Source organism: Rhea americana, unplaced genomic scaffold (assembly GCF_003343005.1).
Source record: "Rhea americana isolate MKP2758 unplaced genomic scaffold, rheAme1 scaffold_368, whole genome shotgun sequence".
Taxonomy (NCBI): Eukaryota; Metazoa; Chordata; class Aves; order Rheiformes; family Rheidae; genus Rhea; species Rhea americana.
Window position 1 is genome coordinate 539,708 of NW_028186499.1, and position 22,728 is coordinate 562,435.

A 22,728-nucleotide genomic window follows, 5' to 3' on the forward strand; every position below is an offset into this window, starting at 1 on the left:
CACTTCCTTCACACAGCGCCCACAGAGCGTGCAGGGGATCACAAGCTCAGCCGCTTGCTCCTGCTGAGGCCTTGCAACATTCACAGCAGTACTACTTGCAACACACTAGCAACACACCAGGCAGGCTGGGGTCATGCCAAGAGGAAGGAGCTGGACACAGGGAGCTGCCAGTGCACCCAAAAGCCAGGTGGGGAGGTGCATGGAGCACAAGTAGCACAGGGGCTCTTGAAAGGCAGAGACCCCCCCCCCCATCTGCCCACAGTGCTGCCAGGCCCACACTCCCTGCACTCATGAGGGGCAAACCAGGGGACTCCTGTGCTCCCAGCAGCGAGGGGCAGCGCCTCACGCCTCTGCATACACCTGGCCCTGCCTGGCAGCCCTCTCCACCACCCCCGGGTCGCCCTGGGAACGGGGGAATGACGAAGGCTGCGTCCTCAAAACCCCCAGGCCAGCGCCATGGGGCCTGGCCCTATGGCTGCCCCCAAACCTAGGAGCAGGGGGCCTGGCCCCACAGCTCACACCCAGCCCTGGAAGGGGCCTCAGGCCTGGGCCCAGCTGGGCCTGCGCCGCGGCCCCGTACCTCAGGCCGGCGCGGGACATGCCAGGCCACCGCCCCCAGCGCGCGGGAAGCGGCGCCGCGGCCGCCGCTCTAGCTGGTCGTCTTGGTGCGGCCCCAGGCCGCCGCCCCGCGCCTCCCGCCACAGAGCACGAGGCAAATCTTGGCTAGAGCGGCTCCCGCGTGCTTCCTCTACCAATTCACTTCCGCCACCGCCTCGGTGGCTAGGCCGTTTCCATGGAGATGGAAGATGGCGGCCGCAGGTGGGCGCACCGCCGCTCTCAGGGACACGGGATGGGATGGAGGACGGGGATGAGTACACCACAGGCACTAGCAGCTCGGGGGACAGGGAGCAATGCGGTCTACCTCTACCTGGGGCGGTGCGCGGGCGAGCAGCGGCTGGGGAGACTCATGGGGAGTGGGCCTGGGGGCAGGAGGCCTGGGGGCACTGCAGCCTACTTCGGCGCTGGGGAGGGGGGTGCGCCAGGGGCCACGAGGGGAGCCTGGGGCTTGGAGGGGGGCAGGGGGCCGCGTGTGGGCCAAGGGGCCGCTGAGGGAGCCCATGCTTTGGGGGAGTGCGTGTGTGACAGGGTGATGCATCCTCTTCTTGTTTGTCCCCCTTCTCCCAAAGGGGACAAGGGGGGCTGGGGGCTTCATGGGGGGGGGAGGATAATAGCTGTGTGGTGTCCAGGTGTCTGCCTTACCTGTGCTCCTCGGGGACAACGCACTGCTTTCTCAAAACAGAGCAGGCCCTGGCCTTGCTGTCAGCGATGGGAAATCTGTGGAGGAGGGCTGCTTCTCCTTGCTCAGACCCAGAAGCTCTGCTGTTTTGCCATGTCCACGGCACTCTGACTAGTTGCCTCAGACTGGGTGCAAGGTTCAGGGGTGGGGCGAAAGAGAGTGATGCTGGCTCGCAGCATGCCCAAACCTGCTCCCATAGCATAGCCTGCCCAAGACTGCCCATGAGGCTGATTGAAGCTGTGGGATGTGGCTTTCACTCACCTGTCCACCATGACAAGTGTAAGCAACCTGCCTGGACTGTCCTCCCATCTCTGCGCTAGGGCTCGCATATCTTCCTCATGCCTGAATTTCTTTCCATTCTGTTCATCGAGATTAGGGGTTTAAGAGTGGTAGAGACAGACTCAATCTGAATCTGCTGCTGGTGAGAGAAGACAGACTCTCTCTGCTGGTGAGAGAAAACAGACAGGAGATGGCTTATTCATAAGAGCCTCAGCTTGCAGAATGAGAGCAGGAGAATGGCTCTGCAGAGGAACCTGTAGGCCTCACTGCTTGGGGCAGAGAACTGGGAGGCTCATTGCTGTGTATGTGCAGCATGAGAGGAGCCAGGCAGGTTGTTCCCTCAGCTGGGCCTGGCTGCAGAAGGGCAGAAACCAGCAGGCTCTCCTTTGGATTTGCTTTGGATTTCCTCATTGTGGGGTACAGCAACAGCTGAATTCTGTGTCAGTTGTGGGGTCTGTGTCTGGCCCTGCTGAGCTCTCTACTCCCCTTCCAGGCCCCAGGTCCTGGCTGTAGGGAGAAACTGTGGTACAAGAGGCGACACTGAGCCCATCGGCTCTGGAACATGAACTGCTGCTTGGGATGCCGGGGCTGAGGGCTCACACCTCTGGGGAAGGAAGATGCTCCAGACCAGTAATTACAGCCTGGTGCTGTTCCTGCAGTTCCTGCTGCTTTTCTACGACCTGTTTGTCAACTCCTTCTCTGAGCTGCTCCGCACAGCTCCTGCTGTCCAACTTGTCCTCTTCATGTGAGTGTCAGGCAGACCTAGCAGGCTGAGCAAGGGGGGGACAGGAGGGTTGGGGTTTCCTGTACCACAAGCATAAGGGTGCTTATGACGTCTCTCTCCTTTCCTGCAGTATCCAGGACATTGCCATTCTCTTCAATGTCATCATCATCTTCCTCATGTTCTTCAACACCTTCGTCTTTCAGGCTGGTCTGGTCAATCTCCTCTTTCACAAGTTCAAGGGGACCATCGTCCTGTCAGCGGCCTACCTGGCACTCAGCATCTCTTTCCATGTCTGGGTCATGGTAGGCTGGGATGGGCCCTGGGCTGCTGGCTTTCCCCAGAGGGCATGCAGACAGGGCACTGGTCCCCTTGTTTTGCTAGCCACAACCCCTGGCTCCTTTCAGTCCCTCTTCCAGGTATTGGGCATTAGGGGAGGGCCAGAATCTCCCATCACATGTTTTGTCCCAGACAGTTTGGAAACAGCTGTTCTCCTGGGTGATTTGGGGAAGACTTAGCCTGTGTGAGCAGCTTTTCAGTAGGTGGGTGAGTGTCTCTGGGAAAACCCTCTGCTCCCAAGAGGGCAGTGAAGCCAGAAGTAGTGGGAGATTTAGCAATAGAGACAGGGGAGATCTCAGCCTTTGGTCATGACTCTCCCTTCCTCAGTGTTTCTTGTCCCCGTGCAATCGCACAGTTGCCACCAGCCACAGTTGTTAGGCTTGTAGGCTGCAGCAGTGATGCAGCAGATGTTCCTGGGCCATGCTCAGTCCAGGGAGCAAAGGGAAGTCATTTAAGAGGCAGGCACTGAGCTGTGAGAAGCGTGGACCAGCCTGAGGGCCTGCTCATTGCTTGTCCTGACTAGAAGGGAACCGCCACATCCCAGCCCCCTCCCTGGTCAACCTGCAGGACAATCCTCTTTCCCCATAGAAAGCCCTCTGGCTCTGACTCTGTGCTGGCACATGCTGCCTTGGGTAATCCCCAGCCTGAAGGCCTTGACAGCAGCACCTGGTATTACCTGGGATTAATCTTCAGCAAATGCCAGCACTCAGAGGCTGGTTGCAGCTACCTGTCCACTGGTATCAGGCAAGCTGCTAGAGTTCCCTGCTCATCTGAGAAGCATCTTCCCCGTCTGCCTCTGGCCTTAGTCCTCCCATGTTCTCTGTCCCAGGCAGCAGGCCCCAAAAGGAGCAGCCCACAACCCTACCTGGCCCCTGCACACCCTTCTGCATAGCCCCAGCTATCCTGGGCATGGTGCAGGACAACGCCCCAGCTCTGAGGGTGACATTCCCACCCCCTCCTGGGAGCACTCTGGTGTCCGAGAAGAGTTAGTGCTCAAGGGCTGGGAGCTGCCTGAACACACAGCTGGGCTTGTGCTGCCCACACACCATCCGGGCAGGGGATTGATAGGGATTTGCAGGGATCTGAAGTCTGAAGTTAGAATAGGTCCTGGCTCACTGTCTAAATCCCCTGAGCTGCTTAACCTTTGGGGCAGGGGGCTGCTCCTGGCCATAGATGTGGCTCAAAGCCAGCCATCCTGGGTTCTTGTCCAGGCAGTGAAGGATCTCACTCTCCCCTGGTGGAGAGAGCCTCAAGGCAGCTACAGTCCTTAGGGCACAAGGACATCCCTCTCCTGCTGGCACCCTCAGCGCACCATGCTAAGAGAGACAGAGGTGCAGGGTGCTGAGCTGTCATGGCCCCCAGGCAGTAACTCAACGGTTATTTCTCAGCACTGATACCCCACATGTCTGTCTGTCCACCTCAGAACCTGCGGTGGAGAGACTCCAGCCGCTTTGTGTGGACCGAAGGCCTGCAGACACTTTTTGTCTTCCAGCGACTGGGTAAGGGCTCACCTTTGCAGGGTGCTATCTGCCTCACTGGCCATGCTGGGGCAGCCCACAGCAGCCCTAGACTGGGCGTGCAGCTTGGCACCCACATCAGGTTGGTTGGGGGGTGGGGCTATATCATCAATAGAGGCACCTCACCCCCTCTGGAAGTCTGTGGGATTTAACTCTGAAGGGAGGGAGGTGGAGGTGGATGGTCCTGCCAGCCCAGCGCTCACCTCCCTCCCTCCTCCAGCGGCTGTACTTTACTGCTACTTCTACAAGAGGACGGCAGTGCACCTGGGTGACCCGCTCTTCTATCAGGACTCACTGTGGCTGCGCAAGGAGTTTGCTCAGCTCCGTGGCTGACAGCTCTGCTCAGGCTTTCGGCTGTCTGCTGCCTTATCTCAGGCTCCACAGGCAGCTCTTGGGGCGAGCAGCACCCTAGCACACAGGATCAGCGCTTGCACATGCCAGCTTCGCTGGAGTCCCCTCCGTTCCTCCATGTCTGTGAGCCCAGCTGCTGCCTCACCAGCGATGGATCCAAGAGGCCAGAGGGCTTGTCCAGGCCCTGTGACTCCAGCCCAACCATGTTCCTCCTCTTCCTTCTCCTCCTCCGAGGGACCAGTCCTTTCACCTGCTTCAGGCCAGCTCGCACTCCAGCAGGAGCGGGAGCTGTAGGACGCATGCAGTGGGCCCAGCAGTGCAGCGGAAGGGTTCTATCCTGGCATTACATCCCCTGCTGGGACTTCAGAGTTTTTGTAAATTATAAAGAAATAAATTGGCTGTGTTTTCCAGAGGCTGTCATGTGTTTGTGTGCTGCAGGCACCTCGGRGCCTTTCCTGTTCTTTTCCTCCTTTAGACTGTGATGCCATGTTGACAACGAGCACCCATGAAGAGACTGTTACAGAGAGAACTGAACTGATAACATGACTTTTACTCATTACCCAGGCCCTGGCTAGCTAGACAGTGTGTTTCCAGCCACAAAACTGGGACTGTTTGCACCTTGCCACACCCCCAGAGGGTTTTGCTGGCCACAAGTCCCAGCTGGGGACTCAGACTGAAGTAGAAACAGCGTGGACTTTGTGTGGCACTGATTTATCCCCAAGCTGTCTTGTGCAGAGCTGGGAGGGTGGCTGATGCAGTGAGATTCCGTGAGCTGGCAAGATGTGAGCTCTCCGCTCCTGTAGCCAGGCACAAGAGCAGGTTCCCCATGTCTGGGCTGTGGACAAGGACTGCAAGACACATGAGTGGTTCTGCGTGGCCAGGGTAATACAGGCGCCAGCCACTCACCCGTGAAAGAATAGTTTCCCTGCCAGTCTTCAGGCTCCGGGAAGAAGTGCTTGAAGAGAGGGAGCCCTGGAGGGCGGCCTGGGCCGCGAACCGGGGGCTCTGAGGCCGTCCCCCTCCCCCCGCCATTCCTCCTCAGCCATAGAGGGGCGGAGAGAAGGGCCTGGCACATGCCCCTCCGAGTGCTCCTGGGACCGAGGGCGGATGTGGCGGTCTCCATGGAGACGCAAGATGGCGCCCAGGAGTAAGTGTGGGGCTGGCCCGGGCTCGGGGGAGGCGGCGGCGGCAGCAGCCGGGGGTGGCGGGGGCCAGGCCGGGGCAGCGGGATCTGAGGGCGGCGGGGGCCAGGGGCAGCGGGCTGGGCCACTCCCGCCGACGGCCGTCGTTTGCCCGCAGGCCGGCAGCGCTCCTCGGCGCCACTGCAGATCCTGCTGTTCCTCAACGGCTGGTACTGCGCCACTTACTTTCTCCTGGAGGCCTTCGTCTTCGTCTACAAGGGTGAGCGTGGGCCCCCCGCTCCACCCCCCGGTTTCCTCTGTCCCCGGGGTCCGTGGTGGCCCACCTGCAGAGGTGCCAGCTCTGAGGGTGGTGGTGGCTGTGCCTGCAGTGCTGCTGCTGCCCTACCCCTCCACCAACTTGGCGCTGGATGTGGTCATGCTCTTCCTCTACCTGGGCATTGAGGCCACTCGCATCTTCTTTGGTAAGTCCTGGGTTAAGCAGTGGGGCCTCATGTGCAGGGCCTAGGGCGCTCCTGCCCCGCGTGCCACCAGGGCCCAATCTGGTGGCTGGTCTTTGCTCAAAACCCCAGTGGGAAGTGCTGGGGCTGCAGCAGCACCATTTGTTGTGTCCCCCACAGCAGGGTGCTGGCCACAGGCAAGCACGGGCCTGGCTGGGGACCTTCATACCCTTGTGCTGCATGAGGTAGAGGTGGGGGCTGCAATAACGGTGCACTGTGCAGGGTCAAAGGGCAACCTGTGCCAGCGGAAAGTGCTGCTCTCCATCAGCCTGGCCCTGACCTTCCCAGCAGCCACGATGGCAGCCTACTACCTGCTGCTTCAGACCTATGCCCTGCGCCTGGAAGCCATCCTCAGCACCATCCTCCTGGTCTTCTACGCTGCAGAGCTACTGCTGGGCATCCTCACACTGGCCTCCTTCTCAAGGTACAGCTGCAGCCGCCAGTAGCCAGGCCACATGGTGCAGTGAGAGAAATAACCCCCGGTGGGAACTAGGCAGGGCAAGCTGAGGGGCGCAGCCCCCACCCTGGCCTGGGGCCTTGCTGTTGCCTGCTGCTGCAGCCCTGTCTCCCCTTCTCTGCAGCACGGATTCGTATTGAGGCATGGCACCACATGGAACAGCACAAGGGACAGCAGGGAGTCTGTGGCCGCGCTGGCAGCTCCATTCCCTGGCTCACACCCTGCTTCAGGCTGGTGGGACAGAGCTGTGCCACTGGGCTGACCCTGCTCTGGCACACTTATGGTGCTGGGCTGAGCCCATGTTGGTGCTGGCAGGCACCTGGGCTGGTGCACAGCTGCTGGGCAGGGCAGCCTCCACCCTGCGTGTTCCTCTCCATTCTGCCTGAAGCATGTGCAAGTAACTCACCATGCAGCGCTCACTCTGCTGCTACCTGGTACTCTGGCCCCATGCCATGGGACCTTGACCCCAGAGCTTGTGACACACAGGTCAGTTTGAGATATGGAGATTTTTTTTTCTACTGCATCCTCAGAATAATTTACTATTTTCCAATAAATATTTATTTTTACCTCGTGGCTGGACATGTAGCTTCCCCCAGGGCAGCAGACCACAGATGAAGCTCTCGTGAACTTCCTGCACCACATTCCACTGCCTGTGCTAACTCCTACCCCATAGCTGACCCACGGTGCTGCCTGGAGCCAGCATGGGGACAGAAGGGCCACACTGGCCTACATGACTGCATGCCTGCAGAACCAGCACAGGAACCCCTCACATGTTAAGAGAGTAGGGCAGGCAGGGTGGTATATGGCCTCCACTCCTGGTAGAGCCAGTGTGTCTGCCCCAGCCTCTGGGGCAGTAGCAGCTCAAACAGCAATACTGTCCCCATGTGGGCACCAGTTCAGCCCCAAGCCCTGCTCTGCTCCCACTGCCTGCTGGGGAGCAGCAGGAGACAGACAGCCTTTTGAGTCACCCTGGTCCCTAACTGCAGAAATAAACTAGGCCTGGCAGGGAGGCTGTGCCAGGGCAGTCACTCAAATTAGCAGGGTGCTCAGGTGCTTGTTCCCCCACACCTGAGCATGCCATCAGCACCCACTTGGAGACTGGGAGCACCCTGGGAGACTCCCATGTTGCCCTTTCCATCCCCCACAGCCTCATGCCACACAGGGTCCATAAAACACTCACACCCCATTTATTATTATTAGAAGAACTTGTTACAAAGGAAACCCAAGAGAAGAGCCATACAGCGCCATATAAAAGATTGACAATGTCATCAAGTTTATTACACAATTTCCAACCTATCAGAAAGACAAACAAATCTAGTCACTGTGAGCAGGAGGGGCAGCACCTCACTGGGTGGTTAATTGGGGTTTGCTCTGCACTTTTCCCCACTATTTGGAAAGAAACTAAAAATTTGTGTCATTAAGTAAAAAACAACGCTTCTGCTGTATGCTCCCCTGGCACTCACCCTTAGTTGGCGCCTCATGGTAGTTTTTTAATTTCTCTCTAAAAAGACCTCCAGAGCCAGGTTTCTTCATGTCCAGCCACATTTCAGAGGGAGATGCCACAGTCAACAGTCCTGGGGGCTGGGCATCCTGCCCTGGAACTCACCCTCTGCCCTTGGCTCACTCTCACCTTCTTAGACCTTCCTCCAAAGCCACTGCCATAGGTCCTGGAGCTCAGCGCACAGCCCCATGTGGGAGAGGAGTTAGGCTGGCACAAGCACTGCATGCTGAGGTCACACTGCCTCCATCACCCAAGCACTGCTGCCCGAGGGGCGCCGTACTGTGGAGGCTCCTGCCCCAGCTCAGAACTGCAGTTCTGTTTCTCTGCCCTCTGCACACTGCCTGGCACAGCCCCCTCAAGCACCATCAAGCCCCCAAATGCCCCTRTCAGAGGAACATGGCTCTCTGCTACCTCCTGCCCAGCTTGTGACTCTTGGGCAGAGATGGGGTGCCATGCTGCATCAAGGTGGAGTTTTCCTTACCCTGGTTACCAAAGGGTAGCAAGGGAAGGCAGGGATGGAGTAGGGAAAGGGATAGTCCCAGCCAGCACCTGCTACCACCCAGGAGGGACATGCAGCCCCTCGAGGCCAGCCAGCCAGACAGGCAACTCCAGCCTGCCCTGCTGCCAGCTTTTTGGGGCTCTGCCTCCACCACTCCCTCTAAAACAAGGAAGGCTTTGCAGGGAGGCATCTGCTGGGCACCCAGGAGCCAGAGCTTCTGTTGTGTGAGCCAGCAACTGTGAGCCATCAGGGGAGGAGGAACGGCAAAGGGAGATAGTAACACCCCCCCCCCATCCAGCTCCACCCCTCCACACACCCCCAGGGGACAGGATTCTCCAGGCATGCTGCCTGGAGCAGCCAGACAGACCACAGGGGGCAAGGAGGAAGGTGGCAGGGACCAGAGCCACAGAGGACATCAGCCACTGCTTTCTCCCACAAAGAAGTGAAAGCACAAGTACAAAGCAGCATCCTATAGGCTGGAGCAACCCACACTGGGACTATTGGGGCAATGAAGACAGAAGTCTGCACTGGTGAGAAGATGATGCACAGCAGAAGACCTGATACTGCTTCCAGTGAGCACAGCCCAGACATTGGGACAGGAGTTACCCCCATGCCCTCGCACTACATACACACAAGGGGATCTATCCCCTTCCAGCCACTCCAGGAGGGCAACAGGGAGGAAAGGGCTCACAAACCTCCCTCCATGGGAAAAAAAAGCACCATTTCTCTTTGGGTCCGAGTATCCATGGAATGGAGTGGCGGTTGGGCCCAGGAGCCCAGGCATTCCCTTGCTCCATGGTTTCCAGCCTCTCTCCAGGAAGCAGAAGTAGCAGTGAGTGTGGGCAAYGGCTCAGGCCCCAAGGTGTCAGCGGGAGTCCCACTGGGGGCACAGCATGGCTTTCCTTGGGTGCTTGGAGAGAGCTGGGGGTGGCAAGGAAGGGGTGGGGTTTGAGCGGCCTCAGCTGTGTAGTCCTGGTCGAGGTGAAGAGATACAAGTCCATTAAAAACCACTTACTGCCAAACTCCTGTGAGGACAGAGGAGAGGAACAGTCAGAACAGTACCAGGCAGTCCTGCACCCTCACTACCATACCCAGTGGAAGGCAAAGCCTTTCCCTGCCCCTCTTACACCCTTCCTCTTAGTTTGGTACAGCCAGGCAGGGGAACTCTGCATATCCCACACCTCCTTGTCATTTCCCAGCTGGCCCATGGAGAAGGGAAGCTGGAGTCTCAGGCACAAAACCAATGGCCAGAGGTGGCCAACGTCTGCCCCAGAGGTGCAGCTGGAGCAAGTGGCACATGCAGGTCAGTGCCCCAGTGCCAGCTCACCTGTCTCAGTGGTGCCGGTCCCGCTCTCTGTCCCTGTCCCGATGTCGATCGTGCTCTCGGTTCCGCTCCTGGAAATAGTCCTCATGCCGATCCTCACTGTGGGGCAGATCCCGGTGCCGACGGCTGCTCTCGCGGGACCGGCTGGGAGAGCGTTCACGAGACCGGTGTCTTTTCCTGGAGAACAAAAGAAAAACTTTCAGTCCCCCTCAAGGGTGCTGCCCACCCCCCTCACACCTCCTAGATGGAGGGGATGGATGGATTGCATCCTGTCTAGCATGCTCTAGGTGACCCTGCTTGAGCAGGGGGTTGGACTAGATGATCTCCAGAGGTTGCTTCCAACCTCAACCATTCTGTGATTCTGCGAGGGGACAGGGCTGCCATGTGAACCATGCCCTCCACTCATCCTCTATCAGAAGACAGACCAACACCAAAGCTCCAAGCCAAGGTACAATTCAGCCATTTCCAAATGGCTCTAAGCCCCAGAGCCCTGCCCCAGCCCCATTGGTCATCTGAAGACACTGTACCTGGAGGAGCTGCTGCTGGCGCCTGTGCTGTAAGACTTGGCTTCAATCCCATGCAGACAGTCTTTGAGGGAAGAGAGGAGGACACGGCACCGCTCATCATTTGCGACACGTGACTGCTTGATAACGGCGATGGCTGTAAGGAGGGTCTCGATGGCGTCACTGTAATCACCTGTAGAGAAAACAAAAGTCTGAGGCATGCAAATTAGCTGGGAAGGGAGTGTGGAGGGCATGAAGGAAGCAATGGCCAGTACCTGCACTGGCTCCAGACACTGCCTTAGAAATGGCACTGCTGGAAATTGCCCGGTTTCTGTTCATGATCTCCTCAAACTCCACTTCGCTCACGGCGGGAGGTGGCGGGCCGAGCTCTCGGCTGCGCAAAACATAGCACACATGGGGTCAATGCTGTCCTCCCTTTGCTGACACCTAGGTATCCAGTGCCCCCAGGCCGCTCCCAGGCGGTGACACTGCTTTCCTCCACTCTCCTCACCTGCTGTGGTTGTAGGGGGCCATGGCCTTGCTGTATGTATCTGGTGGAGGACCCACGGCTGCACTGGGTGGGGGGAAGAAGGCAGGGTTGAGGTGTAGGGCAGGGGGAACAGCCCCTGGTGGGGGCACAGCCAAGTGGGGGGGCAGTCGAGGTGGTGGGGGCATGAGATGCTGATAGTGAATGCCAGGTGGAGGAGGGGGGACGCCAAAGCCAGAGGAGAGGGGGGGAGGGGGTGGCATTGGTGGTGGAGGCAGCCCCATGAGGGGCAGAGCAGCTGGGGGGCGGTTGAAGAAAGGCAGGACAGATGGGGGTTTCTCCACACGCGTGGGTGGCAGGGCATTCTCTGTTGGTGTGGCACGGCCATCCACCGAGTCCACGGAGTCCCGGGAGTGGGCCCTCGGCGGCACACCTGTAAGCAGCACAAGAGAAAGAAAGAACCATGAGTGTCCAGGCAGACAGAGCAGTGTCTGCAGGCTTTGGAGACCTCCTCTTCCTTCCCACCCACAGTAAATGGCGCACTGGGCAATCCTCTCCCACAGCCCACAGCACTAGGTCTGATCTCAGCAGAACTCAAGATGCCCAGAGAAAGATCCAGCCAGCCAAATGTAGCCTCCACTTCCATATGCCTCAAAGAGGGTACTGCACTCTCCAGCAAGACATGGTCACCTGCACGGTGTCCCAGGGAAGCTCTTGGCCAGCAGGACTCCACAGTAGTTGCAGAGTGAGTTAGACAGACAGAAGCCAAAAGCCTCAAGAAGTGGCGAGAGTTCCCAGTGGATAGATCACTGGGTCCTGTGGCCCGAAGTCCGAGTCCCAGAAGATGTTAAACAAACTGAATAGCCTACAATCTGCTCATGCGAGTGGGTTCAGAAAGGCCCGAGCGTGAAGAAGCACAAGGGGACAGAACCCAAGTGCCAACAGTGCCAGAGATTCTGAAGGAAGGAAAACTTGGTGCATGTCTGCACTCAAAGAGACTGACAGAAGCCCCCCTGCTGTGTCCAAAGAAGGTGAGCCAGGAGAAGTACAAGAGAGAGCATTTCCCCTGCCTAAGCCCCTCGGGAGGGCTGGCAGCTCCCTGCTAAGCCTTGCCTCTCTGATCAGGCCTGTCCTGGCATGTGCAGGGCAGACAGTAGGGACGGCCATCAAGCAGAGCACTGACACACATTCAGGCACCTGTGCTTCTGCCAGGCAGACAGGGCTGCTGAGTCTGCAGGAGGGGTTCACATGAGCTCAGCCATGCCAATGGCAAAGTTCCTCTGGGCAGACCAAACCTTGGCTTCCCTGCATCCTGTGGGGCAAGGGGCAGGAAAGAGGGAACATCCTCCACTCCACTGAAACACAACAATGGCAGGCTGTGACAGGGTCTTACAGCACATGATGCTGCTAAGCAGCTGATCAATGCACACACTGGAGGACTTGGTGCCTAGCTGGAGCTGAAAGGAGGGCATGAAGGACAGCTACCCCCCTGAAACTTGGCCAGGGCATTTAGGAAGAAGGACCTTTCTTTAATGAAATGGGCTAGGGATCTACAATGACCACAGCTGGCCAAGACCTCATACATATTCCTGACAAGACACTCTCTCCGGCTCCACAGAGCCCCCCAGCACAGGGCTGCAGCATCACATCACTGCAGAGTGAGGCAAGGACCACCTATTGCCATTGTAGAAAGCCCACGGCCAGGCCCCAGCTGGAATACTGCATCCAGTGTTGGGCACCTTACCTCCACAGGGATGGACAAATTCTGGAGGAGATCCAGAGAAGAGCTACTAATAGATATGGAGGGTCTTAGCTATGTTGATAGGCTGAAGAGCTTAAGCCCATTCAGTTTGGAGAGGAGGAAGAGGAGGCTACGAGGGATCTTCGCAGTGTGTGAGCACCTAAAAGGGGATCATAAAGACTTGGGTCAGGATCTAATCAGACTCAGCAGCAATAGGAAAAAACCCACAGAGTCTCCTGGGAGTGCCCCCCCACCCCAAGCTCTCAGTGGGTTTAGCCTGATAACTGTGCTGGGGTATCTCCAGGGCCCATGGGAGCTGGCCACACAGCGCAGATGCCCCTCCCCACCCATGACATGCCTTCATATCACTTACGTTTGCGAGCCTGTGCCTCAAATTGTGACAGGTTCTGCCGTGTTGCCAGCCTCACCTCCACCTTGTCCCCATTGAGGACTTTGCCAGGAAGCAGTTCCAGGAGCTTGTGGACCGAGTTCTCGGAGGCAACTACCACCTCTGCATACCTGCAAGAAAGCCCATCAATGAGCAGGCAACAGCAGGATTCAAGCAGTTCACCCACCAAAGTGATCCCTTATCAAACCCTAAAGTGTCTGTCAGTTCTTGTTGTGCCCCATTGACAGGCAGCGTTCACCACCACCTCCTGCTGCCTTTCCTGGCAGTTGAACCCAGCCTGGCAATTCCCTTCCCTTCCCCTCTCACTTTACAGACACTTAAATTGTTTGCACAAACCCTTTTGGATTCTCTGCCTCACTATCCCACCTCCAGACAGGCTGTGCATCACCACAACAGCCAGGAAAAGCACTGCCTGCCTCCTCACTCCCCCAGGCCATCACCCAAAGCACTGAACATGGCTAGGAGGGCCTGGCTCTTCATTTCCTCCACGTTCCCCTTAGCTCTCACCCTTTGGACTGGCCATTGGCTCGGTTCTCTGCAAATTTCAGCTCCACTACATCGTAGACACCCACCGAGCGGATGGTCTGAATCAGCTGCTGGTCGGTCGTCCACTGAGGGGAACAGGGGAGAGGCCACTGTCAGCTCATACAGCCCTTCACAGGGCCTTGGTGCCCCCCCAGCTAACCCTCCAGCTGGGATCAGTCTCAGCACTCAGAGGGCTAGGGCAGTGGACTTGAGCACAGCCACTCTTAGAGGCCAGAAAGCCCCTACAAGGATGTCAATATCAGCCCCGAGTCTGAAGCAGACCCCAGTCGTGGCTTTGAGATATATCTGTCCACAGCACAAGACAGAATTTTCTAAGAATTGTACCATATCCACAAACAGGATCACCAACCCAGGSCAGAGAAAGGAACTTGCCCAGGCATCCCCAGCAGAGATGTCAAGGGAGAGCCAGGCTGGGGCAGCAGCCAGTGCATGGGAAACATTAGAGCCCTGCAAGGTTAAAAAGGCAGCCCAGTATGATCAGATCAGAACCACAGGCCACTTGTCTCAGACTCAATCTGAAGCCTCACAGGGTTCTGAATCCCTTTTCCTTTAGGATCACAAGGTCACGCCCAGCTCATGACCCAGCTCAGGGCACTGGGTCAGTGTGGACAGCACCTCCAAGGAGCAATGCAGCCCATCAAGAGAACATGGGTTTCTCTGGAGCAATCTTATCTCCGTACACTCCACAGGACACCTAAACTGCCTGTGGAGGTGCTCTGAAGACATCCTCCACAGCAAAGTACAAGCAGGCAGCAGGGGAGTGCCAACCCATGATCCCACTCACCCATGAGAAGCTGCCCACATAGACAGCAGCCCTCTTGTTGCGCAGTCCGCTGTAAGTATACAGGATGGCAGGAGATTTATTGTTGGGCTTGGGGGATGGCTCCTGGCGGATCTCTGGAGGCGCCTCTGAGCTACTGGTGCGGCTTTCAGTGGGCTGTGAGCTGGCTGCTAGCACATCATCATATAGGTCCATCTGGTCAGCATTACTGAACTCAGAGTCCTGGCAAGGAACAGACAGTCAACATCTTTACAAAAGGGAGATTCTGCGAGTGAAACTGCCACTCAGAAAGGGATCACTGGGCTGTTAAAAGCACATTAGGGGCTCCAGAGATACACCCCGCTCTGCTCTGCTGAAGTCCTCTCCAGTTCACTCCAGGGCACTGAATATCCTGCAGAACACAGCTCCCTTCCTCCTTTGGGGGCTCCACAGAAGGCTCCAGCCATGCCCAGAGCAACCACCAAGGTAGAGTGCAGAATTAACCTGCCTAGCCTCAGGGCCTCTGCAGGGGAGGAAACATTAGTTTGTTCTGTGAGCACAGGACATGTGCAAGGAACAGGACTACACCTTAGGACAGGAAGGGAAACACAGTACCCTTATGAATCCATATGAAACAGCAAGAACCACTTCCAAAAGGCAGAAGAGAATTTGGTTGGACTCACTGAGGCCAACAAGCCAGCTCATCACATGTGAAAGGGTGCTCAACACCCTGAAAGTTCATCTCCTGAAGGGCACTGGGCTAAGATGCTCCAAAGAGAGATGCTGCAGCAGCTCAGAACAGTGAGAGGCAGGAGGGTAGGGTCACTCCAGCTGTATGTCCTGACCCCAGTGGGGGCTCATGGGGAGCCTTGACATAGCCGCAATAGTTAACTTGCATTTTATACCAAACACCATGGGAAACATTTAAAAATAATCTCAAATGCTGTTTTGTGGCAGGCTTCAGCGCTTTTTTCTTTTTTCTTTTCTTTTTTTGTTTTTTTTGTTTTTCTTTTGTTTTGCTTCAGTGTCAGTGGTGACAGATTATTTGTGTGTTAAGTTAGGAAGTCACCCTTTTCCAATGTGCAAACCAGTCATCTCAATTCAGAGTGTGTGTGTGGGTGTGTACACATGCGTGACCTGCTGTCAAAGCTTCATGGTGACATGCTTTCACGCACTCCTCAGCTGGGGTGCTCCTGAGCTTGCTCCCATTCCTGTTTAAATCAATGGGCCAAACACTTTGTGGGACCACAGACACCTTCCTTCGAAAAGCCTCGGCACACCAAGCCCACACTCAGAATAGCCTAGTTCCTCCTTTTAGGACTCAATTCATTTGCCCTAGATCTCCTTATAGTTAGTAGAAGGTGGTAAATCACTGCTATAAATGAAGCTATAGCAAACAGATCTGGCTCCTTTCATCTTTCACAAGCCAATTCATCTTGTCCAGAGCCTCATCTCCAATTCCCTGCTGCCCCTGGTTCTCCTCTGTACGCTGCCTTTTATTTTATTTTATTTTGGACAGTGCATTCTCTTTCAGCACTTTGTTATTTCAGAAGCAACTCAATCCACTTCCTCTCCAGTCCAGTAAATGCTGCTCAGCATCGAACTACTTTTCTCTGCTGCTCTACTGCCCTGCAAAAACACATAGTACCCCAGGCTAATGACCAACCCCTCACTTGTGGAATCTACTATAACATTTGCTCTTCCTCCTAGCTGATGTGGAAATCCCTTTCATTTGCATTTGTGCTGATTTGGCTGGCCTCTCATGCTGCCTCTCTCCATCCAAGTCCAGCTGCATGGCACTCCAACTGGCTGAGCATTTAACACAAGTCCCAAAACAACAGGATCAAAGTCTATTTTCCCCAGCAATGAAGGAAACAGGATTAACCCAAAGAAGTGGTGGGCTCTGCTTTGCAATGCTTGACATAACCTTGGAGTATTTTTACATGCAAAAAAGCTGGAAAAGAGAGGAATAGTCCAAAATACAAAGCCTTTCTCTGGCTTTGTCTCACTGACAAACTATGCTGATTTTCAAAAAATCTTGCTTGATTTTTCCCTCTCCAACTTCAGCTACAAGGATTTTGCTCTATTCCATCCCCTCCTCCTCTGCTTAGCTCCACTGCATGCTACACACACCCTAAGTGAACAGAGAACTTGCACATCAGGATATGAGCTTTTCTGAGCAACAGGGCAAGACTCAACTTGTTACTCTAAGATATAACCAGGAAAGGGCTTACCTTTTATAAATGTGCAAGGGCAAAAGTTCAATGGCAAAAAAAAACCCACTCTTGCAAGTCAAAAGACTTACACGAACTTTTCACTCCTTGACAGGCATATGTTTTACAAGTCCAACCTGGGAGTTAGGCATCCATCCTCAAACTACACCAGTCAAGCTTTCCTGTTACCTCAGAAACACCAGCATAGCCTCATTTATTTTCAGTGTGATCACAATCCCATTCCTTTTTAGGTCAGCTGAGCTCTCTTCAGAGTAAGAGCTATATACAATGTCTTTACACACACATTTATACACATACTCTTTACTCTCCTCAGCAGTGCAGCCTTTGACAAAATGAACTAGTCAACAAGACAGCTTCTTAGCTGCAAACTCAAGCATCCTAGATCTGCCTTCCAATTCCCACTACTATTCTAAGCTATATTTAATCTGGAGCATACAGCAAATGCTTTGTTTACTATGTATTTTCATACTAATTGATTACACAAATTCAACATACACAGAGTATCATTTCACATGAGGAATTATTACGTAAGTATTTGTTCCATGGGAGAGAGGCACACACTCGACACAGTACAAAGAACAAAGCCCTTGTCCCAGTGACCTGGGGAATCTAAATGACCCAGGTCTTCAGTGGAAGGTCAGGGAAACACCAGGGCTGTGTAATTCTGGATGAAGAACATCACCCAGGCAAGCATATACTCCCCTAGTTGGGCTGTTGTAATCAAAACAGCACAGAAGAGCTTTGCCTTTTGAAAGCACCCACCTCCCCACAGCTCCTGGAAAGCCTTTTGGCCTGCACCTTCAGAATCACATCAGCCAGCTGGATATCCCTCCACCCAGTGGCTGCTTTGCAGAAAATACCATTCAGTAGAGTCTTTAGAAATTTGCAGCTAATAGACAAGGACAACACATCCATTCTATGTTCAAGACTTTAAAGGCAGTACAGTTGACACCTTCTACTAGAGATAGCATGATGCAGTTAAATTCCCTATGGGCTGAGGGTCAGGTGAATTACACACATGCAACATGTCATTTCATGAGCTGGTGGGAGAGAAGAGGAATGGTGCTCGGCATACAACTTTCAAGGGCTCACTGAAATGTTAAAGGAAATTATTTTTCCCCGGACATCCTCAAGCCCCTTCTTGACAGCAACAGCCATTTCCAAGTCACATTTTAACTTCTGGCATTTAGCTATTTCAGCTGCAGAGCTGATAAAAGGTTACAAGAATTTCAACAGGGAGAAGTATTTTTGTACTCAATTCTCAAAACAGCTCAACTGTTTGCTTAATCTGCCTCCCACACTCCTACCCCCACCAATTGCCTTTGGACAAGGCCCAAGACTGGAAAATTTCAGCCTGAAAGGTAAGTTTCAAAAACTTGAGGAGAACAAAAATACGGGGCTAGAATAGAAAATATTTGGAAGCCTTCAATTTTGCTACTTAACTGCTGTTTCAGCTTGGAAGTTTTCAGAGATTCTCCTGGTTCTGTTCATTTTCGACGTTCTGCTTTAAAAATCATCACCCTCATGGGATGATGATGTAGAAGTACTCACAGTTCATTTTGCTAGTCTCTGCCCATCATCTCATGTAGCACAGAATTTGCAGACCATCACTTGAAATGCATGCTAACAAGATGCTTTCTGCATTATCTACCTACCTGCTAGCTAACATCAACTCTGCAAATCAAATCCCAACTTGGTGAACACATCACTTGCTCTGAACCCTCATTCAGTGCTTTGCAAGGTGCACACTGATTAAATAGTGCATTTTCAGATTTAATTATTGTGTGCACTATGGAATTCAGGATCACAGTTGAACTTCTGGCATGCCACAGGAACTGCAGGACAGAAGTGATGCCTTCCCACAGCACTTTGATCCCATGTGCTGCAGCTTATAGGACTCCCGGCTCTACCACTCACCAGTGCAGACAAATACCTCTCCAGGGTTCTTCCTGCCACTACACATGATGTCTTACAGCCTGAGGCACGCTAGACACTGGAGCTGACGAGCCCTGATAACCACTTTCACCTTTAAGAGCCCTCTATCTACTTGACTGTGTCAAAGATCTTCTGTGTCCAGTCCCCTAAATTCACTAGTTAAATCTTTCCACATGATTTCCTGCTGTGCTGTACATAGGAAGCCTGTTGTGCATGCTGCTCTGTCCTTCCTATCAACACTGCTTAAATTCTTCACTCTGTGAAGATTTCCAAGACCCAACCAAGACCAGATCAGACCCATCCCAGCTTCCCAACAGGCGCTTCCCCCTCAGCTTCACCCATTGCTCTTATCACTCTTCCTTCTTCAAGCCTTCCAGCACATGACCTTCTCTGTCAAGACAGCCTGAATGCATGGACAGGACAAGCAGCATTTGACCATCAGGGGTCAGTACTCGGTCCAGTCTTCTTTAACTTATTCATCAATGACCTGGATGAAGGGACAGAGTGCCTTCTCAGCAAGTTTGCTGATGATACCAAGCTGGGAGGAGTGGCTGACACACCTGAGGGCTGTGCTGCCATTCACAGAGACCTGGACAGGCTGGAGAGCTGGGCGGACAGGAACCTCCTGAGATTCAACAGGGGCAAGTGCAAAGTCCTTCATCTAGGGAGGAATAACTCCATGTATGAAGATAGATTGGAGGTTGACCTGCTGGAAAGCAGCTTTGTGGAGAAGGATCTGGGAGGTCTTTCTGGAGAACAAGTTGGCCATGAGCCAGCAATGTGTCCTTGTAGCCAGGAAGGCCAATGGYATCCTGGGGTGCATTAGGAAGAGTGTTGCCAGCAGGTCAAGGGAGGTAATCCTGCCCCTCTACTCAGCCCTGGGGAGGCCACATTTGGAGTACTGTGTCCAGTTCTGGGCTCCCCAGTACAAGAGAGACATGGAGCTACTGCAGAGAGTCCAGCGTAGGGCTACAAAGATGATTAGAGGACTGGAGCATCTCTCTTATGAGGAAAGGCTGTGAGAGCTGGGCCTGTTTAGCCTGGAGAAGAGAAGACTGAGGGGGGAATCTTATCAATGTCTACAAATAACTTAAGGGAGGGTGCCAAGAGGATTGGGTCAGACTCTTCAGTGGTGTCCAGTGACAGGACAAGAGGCAACAGGCACAAACTGAAACACTGGAAGCTCCATCTGAATATGAGGAAAAGCTTCCTGTGAGGAAGCCCTGTGAGGATGACAGGGCAGTGGAACAAGTTGTGGAGTCTCCTTCTCTGGAGATATTCCAAACTCACCTGGATGTGATCCTGTGCAGCATGCTTTAGGTGTCCCTACTTGAGTAGGAGGATTGGACTAGATAATTTCCAGAGGTCCTTCTGACCTCAACCATTCTATGATTCTGTGATTCAAGCAGAAAATCAGAGGTATGATAGCACAATTTTCCCTTTAAACCTTCTCACTCGTTAGTTGTTCATGAGTTACCTTCCAAGAAAATTCAGGGACTTTCCAACACATACTTGCAGATGCCACATTTCTCCCTCTGTAGACAAAGATAGCTTATTTATTTTCCTTTAGCTCATTCACTGTTTTCCTTTGGCATTTAAGGTAATCATCATAAATGATGATTGTTAGTTATTTTCCATTTAATGTATTTTTAAATTCCTCCCCAGCAACTTCCATACATTTTCTTTTTCCAGATCTTCCATCTTTATTCCTTCAGTTATTCAGCTCTACCTTCTAACTCTCAAGTCCAGGTATATTTTCCTGATTCCTACTGTTAAAAGTTATTTGGAAGGATATATACAAATTAAGACTACTTCTAACCCAAAACAGTTCAATATGGTCACATTATATCGTTAGATTGTGTAACACATGGGGAATCTGACTTCTAGAAGTTTTTCAGAAGAATCCAGGTCTGAAGGGAGAAGTATTTCCAGAGTTTGAGGATATCTGTGCAAGGCAGCCTGGCTGCTATAGGCAGCACAAACACCATGTATTTATTTTGCAACTCACCTTTACAGTGAGATTTCCATTATTTTGACAATGTTAGGACCAGCTTTGACTCTGCCCTTCTCTAATGCAATTGCTTTCAGTGGAGAATTCCTATTTCTTCCTAGACAGCTGAAAGCACCTCACAGTCCCCTCATCTCTGGGGCAATTAACATGCTTTTCTGATATTCCACTTTTCCCTGAAGGTTTAACTTATGGTATATTCTCACTTGATAACCTCCTGACTTTTTAGGACAAAGGATTTATTGCCCTCAACTCCTCTTCAGCCCTCTCGGAGCTCTAGACAACTAGCAATTCCTTCTTTATGCTTTGATTCAAGTTCTTGCAGCCTGCCATCTAGTGAGGACCAAATTTTGTCCATGGTCTTTCCATGACAGTTTTAAAAATCTTCCAAGATGTGCATTCTTAACTGCTCTCCTCAGCTGTCTAGATCCCCAGACTCCCTAAAATCTGCTTCTCCAGAAGCTGTGCACACATATTCTCCACCATTTCTTTCAGCAAGTCTGGCAGTCTCTGCCCCTGAGGTGGATGACCTAGTAACTTGCTGTGGTCAGAGTCACCAGTTCCCTACAGGTCTCCATGCAGTACCTCCTCAGAGAGCAGCTCCCCACAACCCAGCATACACATCCGCAGGCCCAAAGGATTCAGTGCTTTAAGAACCCCTTTGCTAACAGTCTTCTCACAGTTACTTGGTGCAGCTCTCTTCCAGTTTGAATATCTTATTTCTCCAACTGAAGCAGGTTGCAACCATCCACTTCGATCCCCAGTCATCAACGCCTCAGTAAATGTTTTGGTGGAAATCCTGCCTCACTCTCAACCCTCCCAACTGTAACCATTTTGTAACCATCCACACATTGAATCCCCTGCAAAATCTAAACAAACACATTTTTTTCATGGCTCTAAATCACAGCTGCCATGATTTAATGACAGTCCCAGTGTCCTTGGTTTCCCAGAGCAACTCTTCAATGCTGTCCCACTGTATTCCTTGCACGCAAGGCACATCTTCTACCTCTGCACAATGAGTACACACCAGCTGATGAGTGAGGAGTACACTAACCGTTTTAGCACCTTGCCAGCAAGTTGGTCAACTCTGGTTAATGTTCTCTTCCCCATAAAAGGGTGAGCTGCTCCCCTAGCTGCCCTTCCTTCCTCCTGCCTGCTGCCACAGTAGTCCCAGCAAAGGGCAGAACCACAGCCTAGAGCTCCACTCACCTGATTGAACTCTTCGTCGGCGTAGATATCAATCAGATCCACTCCCTCAGACATATTTCCAGAGACAGGACTGAGAACCCAGGATGAGACCAGGGCAAAGCAGGAAGACCAAAAGTGCACTGCAGCAGGGCAACAGAGGGGAGGAGGAACTGCCTTAGTCCTGGAGACCCCCTGCATTCACCCCCCCCTTCATCCCACCTGGATCCTTTCGCCCCATCACCTCTCCCAGTAGGGTTTTGGCCTTCTTCTCCTGGCAGGCAGCAGCTGCACTGTGCCCAGTGCCAACACCAACTCCCCTTCTTCTAAAAAAGTCTATATCTAGGGACACCACACTCCCTTGCCATGGGAGTGTGTGCACACACATCTTTTGCATGGCCCCAGGGGGGCCATCACACCCCCACCTCCCAGGCGAGATCCAGTCCCCGGGGCTGATATTGCCTCAATCTCCCAAACTGAAACAAGGTATGGGGATCATATCACCCTGTTTCCTCCATCCTGAGAGCAGTACAATCCCCACTCCCTGCCCAGATTCGTTCCCTGGGGGCATCTCACCCCAACTCCCCGATCCAATCCTGGGGTCGTTAAGAACACCAGTCCCCTCCCAGTCTAAATTCCCAGTAATGCCCCCAAGCCCTCTCTGCACCCTTCTCCTAGGGTGTGTGCCCCCCTCACCCACCACGTGGGGGCCAAAGCCTGTTCTCCAGCTCGGATCCCTCTCTGGAGGCAGCAACCCACCGAGAGGGGCACTACCGCCCCCACCTCCAAACCAGCCCCGTCCCGGCGGGCAGTGATCTCTCCCTTGAAACACCTTCCAGGTGGCAGCCCCAAACAGTCGCCCCCGGATAGCGCTACCTCCCCCTAAGCCCCCTGCACCGCCCCTCCCTTAACGGCCGGCCCCGCGGGGGGCGGGTGAGGGAGGAAAGAAAGCGGGAAAAGGCTGGTCGCGCCTCTCCTCTGCTCCCGTCCCGTCCC

At 53.8% G+C, this 22,728-nt stretch overlaps 4 protein-coding genes across 9 annotated transcripts in view; 2 read left to right on the plus strand and 2 right to left on the minus strand.

Annotated features, from left to right (window-relative positions):
* The window catches only part of CYB561A3 (cytochrome b561 family member A3), a 4,189-nt gene extending 3,488 nt beyond the window's left edge, over positions 1-701 (minus strand). For all 4 annotated transcript variants that reach the window (XM_085312591.1, XM_085312595.1, XM_085312594.1 and 1 more), the window contains exon 1: positions 581-701. In XM_085312591.1, the coding sequence (XP_085168717.1) occupies positions 581-600 (20 nt within the window). In that variant the 5' untranslated portion in view covers positions 601-701. The remainder of the gene's footprint in view (positions 1-580) is intronic.
* An 86-nt stretch (positions 702-787) lies between these two features.
* Positions 788-4,574, plus strand: TMEM138 (transmembrane protein 138). Its single transcript, XM_085312597.1, has 5 exons — positions 788-819; positions 2,070-2,321; positions 2,431-2,602; positions 4,060-4,135; positions 4,374-4,574. Exons 2-5 carry the CDS (start codon positions 2,194-2,196, stop codon positions 4,484-4,486), a joined length of 489 nt encoding a protein of 162 aa, XP_085168723.1. The 5' UTR covers positions 788-819; positions 2,070-2,193; the 3' UTR covers positions 4,487-4,574.
* Positions 4,575-5,570: 996 nt separating this feature from the next.
* On the plus strand, positions 5,571-7,166 carry TMEM216 (transmembrane protein 216). The gene is made up of 5 exons (XM_085312601.1): positions 5,571-5,651; positions 5,804-5,905; positions 6,015-6,107; positions 6,366-6,567; positions 6,725-7,166. The coding sequence occupies exons 1-5, from the start codon at positions 5,612-5,614 to the stop codon at positions 6,738-6,740; spliced, it is 453 nt and encodes a 150-aa protein (XP_085168727.1). The 5' UTR covers positions 5,571-5,611; the 3' UTR covers positions 6,741-7,166.
* Positions 7,167-8,912: 1,746 nt separating this feature from the next.
* On the minus strand, positions 8,913-22,611 carry CPSF7 (cleavage and polyadenylation specific factor 7). Of its 3 annotated transcripts, none has more exons than XM_085312600.1 (10): positions 22,433-22,501; positions 21,757-21,875; positions 14,395-14,613; positions 13,572-13,675; positions 13,029-13,174; positions 10,939-11,347; positions 10,703-10,821; positions 10,452-10,620; positions 9,928-10,101; positions 8,913-9,625 (listed from the first exon to the last, which is right to left on the minus strand). In XM_085312600.1, exons 2-9 carry the CDS (start codon positions 21,808-21,810, stop codon positions 9,933-9,935), a joined length of 1,389 nt encoding a protein of 462 aa, XP_085168726.1. In that variant the 5' UTR covers positions 21,811-21,875; positions 22,433-22,501; the 3' UTR covers positions 8,913-9,625; positions 9,928-9,932. The 3 variants fall into 3 exon arrangements, with proteins under 3 accessions (XP_085168726.1, XP_085168725.1, XP_085168724.1); XM_085312599.1 differs by lacking the exon at positions 22,433-22,501 and adding an exon at positions 21,977-22,052; XM_085312598.1 differs by having other exon boundaries at positions 21,757-22,611.
* Positions 22,612-22,728: the final 117 nt, after the last annotated feature.

Bases quoted from the DNA above. Each gene is read 5' to 3' on its own strand.
- TMEM138 (XM_085312597.1), top strand. From the start codon at position 2,194: ATGCTCCAGACCAGTAATTACAGCCTGGTGCTGTTCCTGCAGTTCCTG. The intron at 2,603-4,059 runs GTAGGCTGGGAT...TGTCCACCTCAG, and splicing joins CTTTCCATGTCTGGGTCATG to AACCTGCGGTGGAGAGACTC. The intron at 4,136-4,373 runs GTAAGGGCTCAC...TCCCTCCTCCAG, and splicing joins TTTTGTCTTCCAGCGACTGG to CGGCTGTACTTTACTGCTAC.
- TMEM216 (XM_085312601.1), top strand. From the start codon at position 5,612: ATGTGGCGGTCTCCATGGAGACGCAAGATGGCGCCCAGGA. The intron at 5,652-5,803 runs GTAAGTGTGGGG...GTTTGCCCGCAG, and splicing joins ACGCAAGATGGCGCCCAGGA to GCCGGCAGCGCTCCTCGGCG. The intron at 5,906-6,014 runs GTGAGCGTGGGC...CTGTGCCTGCAG, and splicing joins CTTCGTCTTCGTCTACAAGG to TGCTGCTGCTGCCCTACCCC.
- CPSF7 (XM_085312598.1), bottom strand. From the start codon at position 21,933: ATGCAGGGGGTCTCCAGGACTAAGGCAGTTCCTCCTCCCCTCTGTTGC. The intron at 14,614-21,756 runs GTGAGTGGAGCT...GTTCCTTGCCAG, and splicing joins CCGACGAAGAGTTCAATCAG to GACTCTGAGTTCAGTAATGC. The intron at 10,822-10,938 runs GTGAGGAGAGTG...TGTTTTGCGCAG, and splicing joins GCCCCCTACAACCACAGCAG to CCGAGAGCTCGGCCCGCCAC.